Source organism: Pseudophryne corroboree, chromosome 2 (assembly GCF_028390025.1).
Source record: "Pseudophryne corroboree isolate aPseCor3 chromosome 2, aPseCor3.hap2, whole genome shotgun sequence".
Lineage (NCBI taxonomy): Eukaryota > Metazoa > Chordata > Amphibia > Anura > Myobatrachidae > Pseudophryne > Pseudophryne corroboree.
Window position 1 is genome coordinate 90,568,984 of NC_086445.1, and position 16,993 is coordinate 90,585,976.

The 16,993-nt window shown below is 48.4% G+C and overlaps 1 protein-coding gene and 1 long non-coding RNA gene across 3 annotated transcripts in view; one reads left to right on the forward strand and one right to left on the reverse strand.

The window, feature by feature from the left end:
* ARHGAP42 (Rho GTPase activating protein 42) overlaps positions 1 to 16,993 on the forward strand; it is a 615,245-nt gene that overhangs the window by 463,984 nt on the left and 134,268 nt on the right. For both annotated transcript variants that reach the window (XM_063951500.1, XM_063951501.1), the window contains 2 exons: positions 8,822 to 8,906; positions 9,661 to 9,719. In XM_063951500.1, the coding sequence (XP_063807570.1) occupies positions 8,822 to 8,906; positions 9,661 to 9,719 (144 nt within the window). The remainder of the gene's footprint in view (positions 1 to 8,821; positions 8,907 to 9,660; positions 9,720 to 16,993) is intronic.
* LOC135000458 (uncharacterized) overlaps positions 1 to 16,993 on the reverse strand; it is a 136,184-nt gene that overhangs the window by 95,217 nt on the left and 23,974 nt on the right. The gene's annotated exons all lie outside the window — the stretch shown is intronic.

Genomic DNA, 16,993 nt, shown 5'->3' on the forward strand with positions numbered 1-16,993 from the left:
CTACCTGGCTGCCAGGTGAGAGAGAGGAGTGGTCCTTAATTGGAGACTGCACACGGGCCCCCTCCTTTCTTAATGCACCCCTGCTGGTGGGCCCTTACTGGCCCTGTCTGACACAGTACACAGCGCATATATACATATAAAAAAAAGTGTTTGTATTCTATAATTGGTATGGGTTTTTTTCTCCTGCTGTAACAGTACCTTTGTACTCAACAACATCACTGGCACTCCCATCATCCTTCTTCAAGGCATCCTGTACTCAGCCTGATACAACCAGCACTCCCATCATCCTTCTTCAAGGCATCCTGTACTCAGCCTGACACAACTGGCACTCCCATCATCCTGCTTCTAGGCATCCTGTACTCAGCCTGATACAACCAGCACTCCCATCATCCTGCTTCTAGGCATCCTGTACTCAGCCTGACACAACTGGCACTCCCATCATCCTGCTTCTAGGCATCCTGTACTCAGCCTGATACAACCAGCACTCCCATCATCCTGCTTCTAGGCATCCTGTACTCAGCCTGATACAACCAGCACTCCCATCATCCTGCTTCTAGGCATCCTGTACTCAGCCTGATACAACCAGCACTCCCATCATCCTTCTTCTAGGCATCCTGTACTCAGCCTGACACAGCTGGCACTCCCATCATCCTGCTTCTAGGCATCCTGTACTCAGCCTGATACAACCAGCACTCCCATCATCCTGCTTCTAGGCATCCTGTACTCAGCCTGATACAACTGGCACTCCCATCATCCTGCTTCTAGGGATCCTGTACTCAGCCTGATACAACCAGCACTCCCATCATCCTGCTTCTAGGCATCCTGTACTCAGCCTGATACAACTGCCACTCCCATCATCCTGCTTCTAGGGATCCTGTACTCAGCCTGACACAACTGGCACTCCCATCATCCTGCTTCTAGGCATCCTGTACTCAGCCTGATACAACCAGCACTCCCATCATCCTGCTTCTAGGCATCCTGTACTCAGCCGGACACAACGGGCACTCCCATCATCCATCCTGTACTCAGCCTGACACAACTGGCACTCCCATCATCCTGCTTCTAGGCATCCTGTACTCCGCCTGACACAACTGGCACTCCCATCATTCTGCTTCTAGGCATCCTGTACTCAGCCTGATACAACCAGCACTCCCATCATCCTGCTTCTAGGCATCCTGTACTCAGCCTGATACAACCAGCACTCCCATCATCCTGCTTCTAGGCATCCTGTACTCAGCCTGACACAACTGGCACTCCCATCATTCTGCTTCTAGGCATCCTGTACTCAGCCTGACACAACTGGCGTTCCCATCATCCTGCTTCTAGGCATCCTGTACTCAGCCTGATACAACCAGCACTCCCATCATTCTGCTTCTAGGCATCCTGTACTCAGCCTGATACAACCGGCACTCCCATCATCCTGCTTCTAGGCATCCTGTACTCAGCCTGACACAACTGGCACTCCCATCATCCTGCTTCTAGGCATCCTGTACTCTGCCTGACACAACTGGCACTCCCATCATCCTGCTTCTATGGATCCTGTACTCAGCCTGACACAACTGGCACTCCCATCATCCTGCTTCTAGGCATCCTGTACTCAGCCTGACACAACTGGCACTCCCATCATCCTGCTTCTATGGATCCTGTACTCAGTCTGACACAACTGGCACTCCCATCATCCTGCTTCTAGGCATCCTGTACTCAGCCTGATACAACCAGCACTCCCATCATCCTGCTTCTAGGCATCCTGTACTCAGCCGGACACAACGGGCACTCCCATCATCCATCCTGTACTCAGCCTGACACAACTGGCACTCCCATCATCCTGCTTCTAGGCATCCTGTACTCAGCCTGACACAACTGGCACTCCCATCATTCTGCTTCTAGGCATCCTGTACTCAGCCTGATACAACCAGCACTCCCATCATCCTGCTTCTAGGCATCCTGTACTCAGCCTGACACAACTGGCACTCCCATCATCCTGCTTCTAGGCATCCTGTACTCAGCCTGATACAACCAGCACTCCCATCATCCTGCTTCTAGGCATCCTGTACTCAGCCTGATACAACTGGCACTCCCATCATCCTGCTTCTAGGGATCCTGTACTCAGCCTGATACAACCAGCACTCCCATCATCCTGCTTCTAGGCATCCTGTACTCAGCCTGATACAACTGCCACTCCCATCATCCTGCTTCTAGGGATCCTGTACTCAGCCTGACACAACTGGCACTCCCATCATCCTGCTTCTAGGCATCCTGTACTCAGCCTGATACAACCAGCACTCCCATCATCCTGCTTCTAGGCATCCTGTACTCAGCCGGACACAACGGGCACTCCCATCATCCATCCTGTACTCAGCCTGACACAACTGGCACTCCCATCATCCTGCTTCTAGGCATCCTGTACTCCGCCTGACACAACTGGCACTCCCATCATTCTGCTTCTAGGCATCCTGTACTCAGCCTGATACAACCAGCACTCCCATCATCCTGCTTCTAGGCATCCTGTACTCAGCCTGATACAACCAGCACTCCCATCATCCTGCTTCTAGGCATCCTGTACTCAGCCTGACACAACTGGCACTCCCATCATTCTGCTTCTAGGCATCCTGTACTCAGCCTGACACAACTGGCGTTCCCATCATCCTGCTTCTAGGCATCCTGTACTCAGCCTGATACAACCAGCACTCCCATCATTCTGCTTCTAGGCATCCTGTACTCAGCCTGATACAACCGACACTCCCATCATCCTGCTTCTAGGCATCCTGTACTCAGCCTGACACAACTGGCACTCCCATCATCCTGCTTCTAGGCATCCTGTACTCTGCCTGACACAACTGGCACTCCCATCATCCTGCTTCTATGGATCCTGTACTCAGCCTGACACAACTGGCACTCCCATCATCCTGCTTCTAGGCATCCTGTACTCAGCCTGACACAACTGGCACTCCCATCATCCTGCTTCTATGGATCCTGTACTCAGTCTGACACAACTGGCACTCCCATCATCCTGCTTCTAGGCATCCTGTACTCAGCCTGATACAACCAGCACTCCCATCATCCTGCTTCTAGGCATCCTGTACTCAGCCGGACACAACGGGCACTCCCATCATCCATCCTGTACTCAGCCTGACACAACTGGCACTCCCATCATCCTGCTTCTAGGCATCCTGTACTCAGCCTGACACAACTGGCACTCCCATCATTCTGCTTCTAGGCATCCTGTACTCAGCCTGATACAACCAGCACTCCCATCATCCTGCTTCTAGGCATCCTGTACTCAGCCTGACACAACTGGCACTCCCATCATCCTGCTTCTAGGCATCCTGTACTCAGCCTGACACAACTGGCACTCCCATCATTCTGCTTCTAGGCATCCTGTACTCAGCCTGACACAACTGGCACTCCCATCATCCTACTTCTAGGCATCCTGTACTCAGCCTGATACAACCAGCACTCCCATCATCCTGCTTCTAGGCATCCTGTACTCAGCCTGACACAACTGGCGTTCCCATCATCCTGCTTCTAGGCATCCTGTACTCAGCCTGATACAACCAGCACTCCCATCATTCTGCTTCTAGGCATCCTGTACTCAGCCTGATACAACCGGCACTCCCATCATCCTGCTTCTAGGCATCCTGTACTCAGTTTGATACAACTGGCACTCCCATCATCCTGCTTCTAGGCATCCTGTACTCAGCCTGATACAACCAGCACTCCCATCATCCTGCTTCTAGGCATCCTGTACTCAGCTTGATACAACCGGCACTCCCACCATCCTACGTCATTACATCCAGGTGTTACAGACACCACTTTCATTATCCTACACAGCCAGGGTTGCACTGGCCCACCGGGGAAATCCCAAGTGTGTTCCACTGCCTGAGGGCACTTTCCCCACCCGGGTGGTCTTCTGTATGCCGATTGTCGGGATCCTGGCGCGTTTATACCGGCACCGGAATCCCGATACCCGGCATACCGACAGCTATTCTCCCTCGTGGGGGTCCACGACCCCCCTGGAGGGAGAATCCGAGCACCACCGTGCCCGCAGCGTGGCGAGCGCAGCGAGCCCGCAAGGGGCTCCTTAGCACTCGCCACGCTGTCGGTATGCCGACGGTCGGGCTCCCGGCGCCGGTATGCTGGTCGCCGGGAGCCCGAGCGCCGCCATTACGTACTACACTCCCCCACCCTTATGGATCATTTTCTAGATTGTGCACTCTATAAGTACATAATTACTCCATTAGAGTGTCAGTTACTTGGTGGAGCAGACCCATGAAATAGTGGCTGGCCACACCCTTACACATGGGTCCCTACCACTGCATGACCCCAGTTGGCGGTGGCGAATGGCAGTTTGTGCAGTGCACACGTGCACCCCTGGTCCGGAGGGGGGGGCGCACACGCTGCACCTATTTCTTCAGTACTTACCTCTCCAGAGTTCAGCATTCACTACAGCAGCCCAGGAAAATGGTGTGGTGACCATTTTCCCAAAGTTCAGCGCATGTACAGTAGGGTGGACTGCTGGAAAAATTTCTGCCGCACCATTTTCCTGGAGTCCTGTTCATGCGCACTAGACTGTAGCATGGTGCCATCAGTCAGAGTGACACTGACTACGCTACCTGGCTGCCAGGTGAGAGAGAGGAGTGGTCCTCAATTGGAGACTGCACACGGGCCCCCTCCTTTCTTAATGCACCCCTGCTGGTGGGCCCTTACTGGCCCTGTCTGACACAGTACACAGCGCATATATACATATAAAAAAAGTGTTTGTATTCTGTAATTGGTATGTTTTTTTTTCTACTGCTGTAACAGTACCTTTGTTTCCTGCAGTTCAGGGAAAGGGCAAGGTTCCAAGCCAGATGGGACCTTGTGCTCAAGTGGGGCGTGTCGATACCCAACTCGGCATGATGTGCTCTGATACTGTAAGGGGACGTCGTTAATCTTCAATTCCTAAATTTATAAAATAATCACATGGAAACTTTCATTCCTGCGTGATTATCACTCATATCCAAAGACCTTCATAAATAGACCCCTTTATATCCCAAGTACTAGACAACCTACAATATAAGAAACAGAGGGGCAGATGTATTAACCTGGAGAAGGCATAAGGAAGTGATAAACCAGTGATATGTGCAAGGTGATAAACACACCAGCCAATCAGATCCTAACTGTTAATTTACATATTGGAGCTGATTGGCTGGTGCCTTTATCACCTTAAACATATCACTGGTTTATCACTTCCTTATGCCTTCTCCAGGTCAATACATCTGCCCCAATTTCCTCTATCACTAAGAAAATTTAAAAAAAAATATATCTTTTAATCGGTGTATCCTAAAAGAAGGAAATAGCGTGTTAAACTGAACAAAAACACAGCACGCTTCTAAAATATGTATAATGCTTCACCTTTAAAAGGCTACGCAAACAGAACAGGCGAGAGTGCTTTGCAAAGACCCCCCAGTGTGATAAAATTAGGGGAACATGCCTTGGTAAACTTAGCTTGTTAATAGGAGTGAGGCTATTGTTCACACCTCATTAACTGCAGCTATAATTGTGTAATAACGATCTAAGGCTGCGCAGCCTGTGAAGGCATAAAGTAATACTGAGGACACGCTGACATTGTCAGATGACAGGGCACGTCTCTGCTTGCCGGATATGGGTTTCCTAAGTGATGCACTTGTGGATGCTCAGAAACACTTTCAGCTCCAACACGGAACGAGCTTCACTTGCAAACATTTTGCTGAGACACATCATTCATGCCGTGTACAACCTGACAGCTGGAAATTAAGTTTGGGCGAATAAATCTTAAATGAAGAAAGTGTGCTACAAGCTGTCCTATTATTTTTTTAATGTATGATCCTGCAAATATATGGTTATACAGTACAGTATATAGGGTTGGCATAATAACCCTTTCATCTAGAACACATTAATTATACAGGTTCTGTGGCTGGCTAAATTCAAGCCTGCATTCAACCTAGTTTTAATCAGCCACGGAATTTCTGTAATTCATATGTGTCCCAGATTGAAGGGATATTATGGCAACCCTATTTATGTATTTAGTAAAATTAATTGATCTGATTTGGCAATTAATGAATCTTCTTAAAGCATACTGCACTATGACAGTTCCCTATTTGTTCCTCATCCTGTATGTCACTGAGTCATAGGGGTAATAGAAGTCGAAAGCTGCCGTCTGTTGTAAAGACGGCAGTTTTCGACTTTTTTAGGTCAGAAGGGGTTCCGACCTGTTCAATCTAACCCCAAATTATTCTACAAGTCGAGGAATTCGACTTGTCGAAAAGCACGTGGATCGGCGGAATAGCTGCCGATCCCCGTGCTTGTGTCGAAAACGGGGCCAAAACCGACAGGTTTTGGCCCCAACTTCGACCATCTCAATTCAACTTTAAAAAAAGTTGAAGTGAGATGCGGGAGCAGAGACGGGGAGAGCCGCGGGCAGACGAGCAGAGCTGCGCCGGAGGATATCTCACAGCCGCCGCTCACAGCAGCGTCCACCCGGCTCCAGCAAGCGAGATTTTGCTTGCTGGAGCCGGGTGGACGCTGCAGTGAGCGGCGGCTGTGATGCGGGGACGAGGAGCGCTGCTCTCCCCTGTCTGCCTGTGGCTCTCCCCCGTCTAAGCTCCCGCATCTCAATTCAACTTTTTTTAAAGTTGATTTGAGAATGCATTGAATGGATCCGACTTCAATTGAATATACCCCTTAGCAGAGGCATCACTCACCTCTGTAACACCTGGTGCGGCAGTGAGAAAAAAGGGGATGTGGCTTCGTGGAAATGGGTGGGGCTTAAATAGAGGGGTGGGGCTTCACGGGCGGCACCCGTTTTTAGCCCATTGAAGGCACGAAAAGGGGACGGGGCTTTGCAGGAGGGGTGGGGCTTTGTGTCCCGACACCCGTTTTTTTGTCACTGGGGGGTGTGGGAGGTGAAGGCTGACTCCCAGGGGTGCTGTCCCTGCAGTGCTGGCTCCTACACAGTGACAGGAGCCGAGTGCTGCACATAATATAACAGTACAGCACTCGGCTCCTGTCACTGTGCAGGAGCCGGCATTTTGGGGTCACCCCTCGACGGGTGACTCCCGGGAGCGGGCCGCACCCCCCTTGTGACGCCACTGCTCCTTAGTGAGCCATGCATGGAATGCGTCATACTGTCCACCTTCTATCCACCAGAGACTGGGGGGGGTAACCTAGATGTCCTCCAACCAGATTAAGGGGTCTAGTCATGAAGCAGTGAAAAGAATGGAGAAACAGGCCAGTGAAGAAGTTCCCCATGGCAACCAATCAGCATCTCACATTTTATAGAATATACGCGATAAAGACTTCTTTCAAAGCTGATTGGTTGCTATGGGCAAATTCTCCATTGGTCCGTTTCTCCACTCTTTTCACTGCTTTATGAGTAGACCCCTAGTTCTTGTTACCTGCCTCATTTACAGATAGGAATAGATCCAACTAGAAGTTGCAGTCTTGCACATCAGCAAAGCCATATTTGTTCTGCAGGGAGAGGGGGGCAGACGTAATAAGTGCAGAGACTGGGAGGGTTACACCCTAGCTCAGCCCTAAATCCCAGTATTGTGGTGCTAAATGCAAAATCATGCAGAATTACCTTCATGCAAAAACAAATCTGGAAAAAAAAATGTGAAACTATGTATCGTACATGAGTATACAGATAAGAGGCCGCAGGTCAAGTATCTTTTTTATTCTTAAACTTTTTATTTAGTGCTGCGCTGTAACCATTACAGACATATATAGTGGCAGATGCTCAATTAGCTTAGTGATATCATTCAGGTGCTTGAAAGGGAGGGGTATTTCTAAGCAAGAAAAAAAAGGCATTTTGTTTCCCCCAGCACCCTGAATGATAACAGTAGCCAGATATAAATCCCACACAATATTAGAATTCAGAGATCTCGGTTACATATATTTGCGCAAATGTATGAATAAGCCCGAAAGCCGCATCAAGGCGTCTCTGTATATCTGTGGTCCCTAGCGCTATATCTAGGTGCAGGGTGTGGCACCCCAAAACACCAGCATAAGCCAGAGAGCCCAGGGCAGCATACCAGTGAAAAAACTATAGTGTTAATAAATTAGTGTTAGGAAGCCGAAGTTATAAAGAAGGTGATACAAAAATGAGATGTAATTAAAATGGAGAAATAGTGTTAAAGAAATTGGTGTGTGAAAAGGGTTAATAGAATGTAAAGGTATGCCACACTTAAGCCATCCAGCTCAGCCAGTCCAGAGGCACCACACCTCACACCTCCATTACCCCAATCTGGGTCTATGATTAACCAGCAAGGAGCCACATGATAATGGCTCCTTACTTAAATATATCTAAGCTAAGAGCTACCTACCTTGGAGCAACCCCATAATGCTCCATGTGGCATGTCAGGGCCTGCACCTCCTCCTAATGCAGGAACCTCTCTGCCTCTCACAACAGACATATATAGTGTGGCAGATGCTCAATTAGCTTAGTGACATCATTCAGGTGCTTGAAAGGGAGGGGTATTTTTAAGCAAGAAAAAAAGGCATTATGTTTCCCTCAGCACCCTGAATGATAACAGTAACCAGATGTAAATCCCACACAATATTAGAATTCAGAGATCTCGGTTACATATATTTGTGCAAATGTATGAATAAGCCCCAAATTCGCATCAAGGCGTCTGTTTATTTGGGGTCCCTAGCGTTATATCTAGGTGCAGGGTGTGGCACCCCAAAACATCCAGTGTAGGTACATACTGTACGTTTGTATATTACGGCATGTTTTCAATTTCTTTAGGTAAATATAGTGCTGAGTATATTAATAAAATTCCTCAACTTTCTTTTCTTTCAGCTCCGAAAGCTTCTCCTGATATGGATATTGATTTAGAGTTATGGGACAATAAAACCATAACAAGTGCTTTAAAAAACTACCTCAGGTGAGTTTTCTTTTCTGTCAGCCATGTTACCAAAATGTCTGTGGTAATTCTCGGCAGACTCCACCTGAAACTGATGGCTCAGAGTCTACTCAACAGCAGATGTTGCTCTATGTCTGTCTGTCTGTCTGTCTGTCTCTCTCTATATGGATATATACAACAATACTGTGCAAAAGTTTTTTGCAGGTGTGCAAAAAAAGAAGCTGTAAAGTAAGAATACTTTAAAAAATAGAAGTGTTACTAGTTTATTTTGATCAATTAACAAAATTCTAAGTTAATTAACAGAAGAAAGATCTAAACCAAATTAATATTTGGTGTGACCATCCTTTGCCTTCAAAACAGCATCAATTCTTCTAGGTACACTTGCACACAGTTTGTAAAGGAACTCGGCAGGGAGGTTGTTCCAAACATCTTGGAGAACTAACCACAGATCTTCCATGGATATAAGCTTGCTCAAATCCTTCTGTCTCTCCATGTAATCCTTGACAGAACGATGATGTTGAGATCAGGGCTCTGTGGGGGCCATATCATCACTACCAGGACTCCTTGTTCTTCTTTATGCTGAAGATAGTTCTTAACGATATTGGCTGTATGTTTCTAAAAATTCTAGTTTTAATCGTTATAATGTAAGTGCATGTTTTTGTTTATTAGAAATGAGCCAGCTAAATTATCACTTGCCGTATGACGGGATATCTGGTTCCCTGACATTTAGTTGGAAGAGCTTTGTATAACATTTCTGTGATTTATACATTAACAGATGTCTGACTGAGCCCCTCATGACCTACAAATTGCACAAGGATTTTATCCTCGCTGTCAGTGAGTATTCCTTTCCACTTAGCAGAGTATATTTATTATACTTGTCTTAGTTTTATGATGCCATAACTGCATTCAGCGAAGAGCTAGGAAAAACAACGACATAGGGTAAAGGCGTTGCCTACTTTTGTTTTTATTTCTGCTATCTGTCACTTTTTTTGAATGCTTCAGGATAACAGCCATGTTTGTCACATAACTACTGGTCAGGCCTGAGCCCACATACTGACACCTCTCCGAAGCACCGGAGTCCTGGCTGTAAGATGTAATGCAGTCAGAAGACTGGGGACGGTTACAGCTTCTCCTGTTTTCGGACTTCTATGCTGGGCATACTGTAGTATATACTAATATTGCAGTATAATATATTATACTAAAGTATGCTGCCACAGCTCACTACACCCAGTGGCAGGCCAATGTGAGGACACAAGAACCTGTGCTGGAAGTCGGTTCTAGGCACTCCTCCGGAAAGGGTGCAGCCACAAAATAAGAGGAATGGGGGAACCTTTCACTCTGTTTTTAGGCTACTAAGAATGCTAAATAGTCACTTTGTGTAACAAAGGATACAGTAAGTCATATTTGACTACTCTCCTGAAATTCGTGGCGTTCTCCCAGACTCCCAGGAGAGTATCTGGGTGTTCACCTCTGGGATCTCCCGGTAGATCGCTAGTGTAAAGTCTGCAGGTATGGGATAAGTATAAAAGATTGCTTGAGCTGGGTTAGTGATATGAAGGAATGGGTTGGGGCTTGGAGACCGGCGTTTAGTATCCCGGAGGTCAGCATACTGACCCTGGGATCTTGGCTCGCCATGCAGCGGGCTCGCTGCGCTAGCCACAGGTTCTATTCCCACTCTATGGGGACAGAGCCAGTGGGACGGCAATCCGACTGTTGGCATTCTGAGCGCTCAGGATTCTGGCGTCAGCATGGTGACCGCCGGGATCCCGAGCGGCAGCCACATAACCGCACCCCAAAGGAATGTTAGGTGCAGTAACTGTGTGACACATTTTTTTCCCTTGGTTGACTGTAAAATTATTCTCTCTTTGAAAGAGCGCAGTGCCTTATACTGGTAGTTGTATCGTACTTTATAATGATTCCAGGTCACCACAGCCTGCCCTGATTCTGCTCAGTTGAAGGTCTCTGGGTTAGGGAATGACATTCTGTAAGGAGGGAAAAGGAGGCAAGCGACTGAGCGTTATATAGTGAGAGGAGCAGGATACCCAGCAGCACAGAGAAGAGAATATCAGGATATGAGTGGTGTGTCAGTGAGGTCTGGGCTGCATGTGACAGAGGCATTATATGAGGAAGAAACATGCTGAAAGTTATATTGTGGAAGGAGCAGGGTTCCCCAGCAGTTCAGAGTATATCTGGACATGTATGATATGTTAATGGGGCAGGGCTGCATGTGACAGGGGTAATGATGCATGGTGCGAGGAGGGCTATGGAGTCAGCAGGAAGCCGCAGTCTGAGAGTTATATAATGGAATGAGTAGGGTCCCCCAGCAGCACATCAGTATATCAGGAAATGACAAGTGAGTAAGGTGTTATTGCGGATAGGGTTACATAGAATTTGACGGCAGATTAGAACCACTTGGCCCATCTAGTGTGCCCTTTTTTTAACCATATTTTTGTCTCAAAACTTATTTGATCCTTATTTCTTTGTAAGGATATCCTTATGTCTATCCCATGCATGTTTAAATTGCTCTACTGTCTAATACCCCTTTTCCACTTGCTAGCACGGGTTGCAGCCAGGAGCCTGACACGGCTGCGACCCGTGCTAGAGCCCCCTTCTACACTGAGCTCACCAACCCGGCATATTGTTGACGCGGCAGGGGCGGCGCTGGGAGATCACATGATCTCCCAGCGCCGCCCTGCCATACTGTTAGGGTCTCCTGCTCTGTGCTGCCACGTCGTCATGGCAACCGGGAGACAAGTGCTAGCGGAGTAACCTGAGCGTAGCTGATACTCCGGTTCGGGTCTTTTGCTGTGCAGTGGTTACAGGCTCTGTGCACGGCAGGGGATCCGGTGCTGGTTTTTGTGCTCACAGTCTGTGAGGTCTGAGTGGGGCGTGGACAGCACCTGCTATATAAACCCTCTTCTCAGGTTAGGCAGATGCTGCTGAATCTTTGTTGGTTAGTCAGTTCCTGAAAGCTAGCTAGTACTGTGTAAACTTTGTATTTGTCTGTTGCTTACTGCAAATAGGCCTTGGGATTTGGTACTACACTCTGCCAATCCAGACCTAGCAGTAAGACTGGAGTCAGTCGTTTAACCTGCTGGGGTTCTTTTGCTACTCTGTGAACCTAGCAAGTTTGCTGCTGTATTCTCAGACTTGCCTGCCAAAATCCTTTCTCACTGTGCAAGGTGTTCAGGTGTCAGTTTAGTGGCAGTAAGCTGAACCAGTGCACTGCAAGTGAGGACTAGGATTGTGGAGACTCTCTTTGTGTCTATTATTCCATCTCTGACCAAGGAGTTTACTGCCACACCCGTTGGTAACCCTTTAGGGTTTTGCTGTTGCCCTTAGCAACAGCATTTCGGGTTCTCTACGTATTAAATCACTACATCTCGCTTCTTTCCATCTGAGCATTCCTAATACTAGGGAGACACCCAGTTTCTTAGCCTTTGGGCTTCTCTGTTCACTTTGTGTTTATTTTGTTACCCTATCACCTTCTGTGTATGTAATGTCATATTCCCCAGTCTGTCTGTGAGTTAATTTGTTTTGCATCCCTCACCAATCAGACACCAGTACATTCCTGCTGGCACTGGTGTGCATAACATATTCAGCAGCCCAATACTCCTGTTGAAATTTTGTGGGAATATGGAGGGTACCCCTCAAAATACTTTGCAACAGGTGGTCGATCAGGTGCAGGACCTGACTCGACAATTTAATGATTTGTCCATTAAAATGCACACCTCACAGGCCGCTGGCGGAGCTCCCGCAGCAGCAGTACCTTCAGGGGTTAAAGAGCCGAAAGTAAATCTCCCGGATCGTTTTTCTGGAGATCGCTCGCAGTTCTTTTGTTTCAAGGAGAGCTGCAAGCTATATTTCCAGCTTAGGCCTCAGTCTTCTGGGTCGGAGATTCAGCGGGTGGGAATAGTGATTTCCTTGCTACAAGGAGACCCACAGGTCTGGGCATATGGGTTGCAGCCTGACTGTCCGTCGCTTAAAAGTGTTGATGCTTTTTTTACGGCACTGGGCATGTTGTATGATGACCCTGACAAGACGGCCTCAGCCGAGGCTCAGATTTCGATCCTTAAGCAAGGGCGAAGGCCAGTTGAGGTTTATTGTACGGAGTTTCGGAGGTTGGCCCATGATACCCAGTGGAATGACCCAGCCCTGAGACACCAGTACCGAAGAGGTCTTTCTAACCAGTTAAAAGACCAACTGGTACAATATCCCTTGCCTGATAGCTTGGATCAGCTCATGCAGTTATCCATTCGGGTGGATAGACGGCTGAGAGAGCGCAGGCTTGAAAGGGAGACCGAGGTTTCCTTCTTTCCCAAGGGAACCTCAGACTCTGAGGAATTTTCTGAGGAGCCTATGCAGATTGGGGCTACCCGCCTCTCCTCGCGTGAGAAGACGCGGAGGAGACAGCAGGGGTTATGTTTGTACTGTGGGAATAAAGGTCATGTGGTAGTATCATGCCCAGAAAAGCCGGAAAACTTCAGGGCCTGAGGGTGATGGGAAATATCCTGTCAGGCCAAAAGTCAGAATTTCCCAAGAAGACTTTTATCATTCCGGTGACCTTGAAGATCCTCGGTCAAACTGTCAAGACTGAGGCCTTTGTGGACAGTGGGGCCGACGGGGTTTTTATGGACCGCCAATTCGCCCTGAAACACTCTGTTCCCTTAGTACCCTTGGCATCGGAAATTGAGATTTGTGGGTTAAACGGGGAACCATTATCCCAGGGTAAAATTACCTCTTGCACTAGCCAGATTTCCTTGTTTATTGGAGCCACACACTCTGAAAAATTGTCCTTTTATGTGACTGTCTGTACTTTTGCCCCATTGGTGTTGGGGTTACCCTGGTTAAGGGCCCACAATCCTCAATTTGACTGGGTCTCTGGGGAGATTCTTAGTTGGGGTACTGATTGTTTCAGGAGTTGCTTGAGCCTTCCAGTCAGGCTTTCGCAGCTAAGTTTGCCAGGATTGCCAGGATGTTATGCAGATTTTGCGGACGTGTTCTCCAAAAGAGTTGCAGAGGTACTACCTCCCCATCGCCCCTATGACTGCGCCATTGATTTGTTGCCGAATGCTAAGCTTCCCAAGAGCAGGTTGTACTCCCTGTCACGTCCTGAGACTCAGGCTATGGCAGAGTACATTCAGGAGAACTTGGCTAAGGGATTTATCAGACCTTCACAGTCTCCAGTTGGGTCGGGGTTCTTCTTCGTGGGTAAAAAGGACGGTTCGTTGCGACCCTGCATCGACTTCAGGGAATTGAACCGTATCACGATTAAAAACTCATTCCCACTGCCTCTCATTTCGGTCTTGTTTGACCAGCTTCGTACTGCCACCATTTTTTCTAAGATTGACCTACGCGGTGCGTACAATCTAATCCGAATAAGAGAGGGGGATGAATGGAAGACTGCCTTTAATACCCACTCAGGGCATTATGAATATTTGGTGATGCCTTTTGGGCTCTGTAATGCCCCGGCAGTCTTCCAGGACTTCATGAACGATGTGCTCAGGGAATATTTGGATAAATTCTTAGTTGTATACTTAGATGACATCCTAATCTTCTCCCATTCCCTGGAGGAACATCGGAAGCATGTACGCTTAGTCCTCCAGAAACTCAGAGACCACCGGCTTGGGGCGAAGCTGGAGAAGTGCGAATTTGAAGTTCAGCAAATCGCATTTCTAGGATATATTATCTCCCCAGAAGGTTTCCAAATGGAGGGTTCCAAGGTACAGGCAGTCCTGGATTGGGTGCAGCCCACTAGTTTGAAGGTGCTTCAGCGTTTTCTGGGCTTTGCGAATTTTTATAGACGATTTATCGCTGGATTTTCGTCTATAGTGGCGCCCTTGGTGGCACTCACTAAGAAAGGGGCGGATGTTGCTCACTGGTCTTGTGAGGCCAAAGCGGCTTTTGCCCGTCTCAAAAGGGCATTTGTCTCGGCCAAGGTGCTGCGACACCCAGATCCAGAGCGTCCTTTTGTGGTGGAGGTGGATGCCTCTGAGATGGGTATTGGGGCAGTGCTCTCTCAGATGGGGGTGTCTGATAATCGCCTTCATCCCTGTGCTTACTTTTCCCGTAAATTTTCGCCTGCCGAGATGAATTATGACGTGGGTAACCGGGAATTGTTGGCTATTAAGGATGCACTCGAGGAGTGGAGACACTGGCTTGAGGGGGCTAAGTTTGTGGTCTCAATTCTCACCGACCATAAGAATTTGGCATATTTAGAGTCAGCGAAGCGCCTCAATGCCAGGCAGGCACGATGGGCTTTGTTTTTTGCTCGCTTTAATTTTTTGATAACATATCGCCCTGGGTCAAAAAACATCAAGGCTGATGCGCTCTCGCGGAGTTTTGCTCCAATCCAGGAGACCACCGAGGAGCCATTGCCCATTGTGTCCCCATCATGTATTAAAGTGGGCATTACCCAGGACCTCTTGTCATTAGTCCTTAGAGCACAGGAGCAGGCTCCTCCAGACCTTCCGGTAGGTCTTTTGTTTGTGCCTCCTAGGTTAAGACAGCGAGTATTCCTGGAATTCCATGCCAAGAAGTCGGCAGGTCACCCGGGTATTGCCAGAACTCGGGAGTTGCTATCTAGGGCGGTGTGGTGGCCCTCGGTGGCTAGGGATGTGGATCAGTGGGTTCGGGCATGTGACATCTGTGCCTGAAATAAGACTCCTAGAGGGGTTCCTGTTGGCCCATTACATCCACTCTCTATTCCATCTAAGCCATGGACCCACATTTCAATGGATTTTGTGGTGGACTTGCCCAAATCCTCGGGGATGACAGCCATCTGGGTTGTCGTTGACAGGTTTTCGAAGATGGCACACTTCGTTCCATTGGTTGGGCTGCCATCGGCCAGACGCCTGTCTGAATTATTTATGCTGCATGTTGTGCGCCTCCACGGGTTGCCACTTGATGTGGTCTCTGACCGCAGATCACAGTTTGTGGCCAAATTCTGGAGGGCATTTTGTTCCGATCTCCAGATTTCTGTCAGCTTGTCGTCAGGCTACCATCCGCAGTCTAATGGGCAGACTGAAAGGGTGAACCAGTCCTTGGAGCAGTTCCTCAGGTGTTATGTCTCCAAGTGTCAGACTGACTGGGTTGCTCATCTGTCCATGGCGGAGTTTGCCTATAACAACGCGGCTCACTCTGCTACAGGGATCTCTCCCTTCCTTTGTGTGTATGGGCATCATCCTAAGGCCAATTCTTTTGACCCCCTGGACTCCACGCCTGGTGGTTCCTCTGTGGTTTCGGTCCTTAGAGGTATTTGGAGGAAAGTGAAGAAAGCCCTTGTGTCTGTGTCATTAGTGACCAAAAGGGTTTTTGATAAGCGGAAAAGACCCTGCAGCTTCAAATTAGGAGACTTCGTCTGGTTGTCTACCAAGAATTTGAAGTTGAGACAGCCATCTCATAAGTTAGGCCCCCGGTTCATCGGTCCTTATAAGATCACTAGGGTTATCAATCCGGTGGCATTTCAGTTAGATCTACCCCGTTCTTTGGGTATCAATAAAACATTTAATTGTTCCCTTTTAAAACGGGCGATTAGTAATCCTTCTTCCAGTGGAAGACCTTCCCCTCTTCTGATACGTGGCCAGAGGGAGTTTGTTGTTGAAAGGATTCTTGACTCCAAGATGGTTCAGGGTCGGCTGTCATTTTTGGTGCACTGGAAGGGGTATGGCCCGGAGGAGCGGTCGTTGGTGCGCAGTTGTGATCTTCATGCCCCCAGACTGTTACGCTCTTTCTTCTCGCAGTTCCCCGATAAACCCGGTAGAAGGGGTTCTTTGACCCCTCGTTAGAGGGGGGGTACTGTTAGGGTCTCCTGCTCTGTGCTGCCACGTCGTCATGGCAACCGGGAGACAAGTGCTAGCGGAGTAACCTGAGCGTAGCTGATACTCCGGTTCGGGTCTTTTGCTGTGCAGTGGTTACAGGCTCTGTGCACGGCAGGGGATCCGGTGCTGGTTTTTGTGCTCACAGTCTGTGAGGTCTGAGTGGGGCGTGGACAGCACCTGCTATATAAACCCTCTTCTCAGGTTAGGCAGATGCTGCTGAATCTTTGTTGGTTAGTCAGTTCCTGAAAGCTAGCTAGTACTGTGTAAACTTTGTATTTGTTTGTTGCT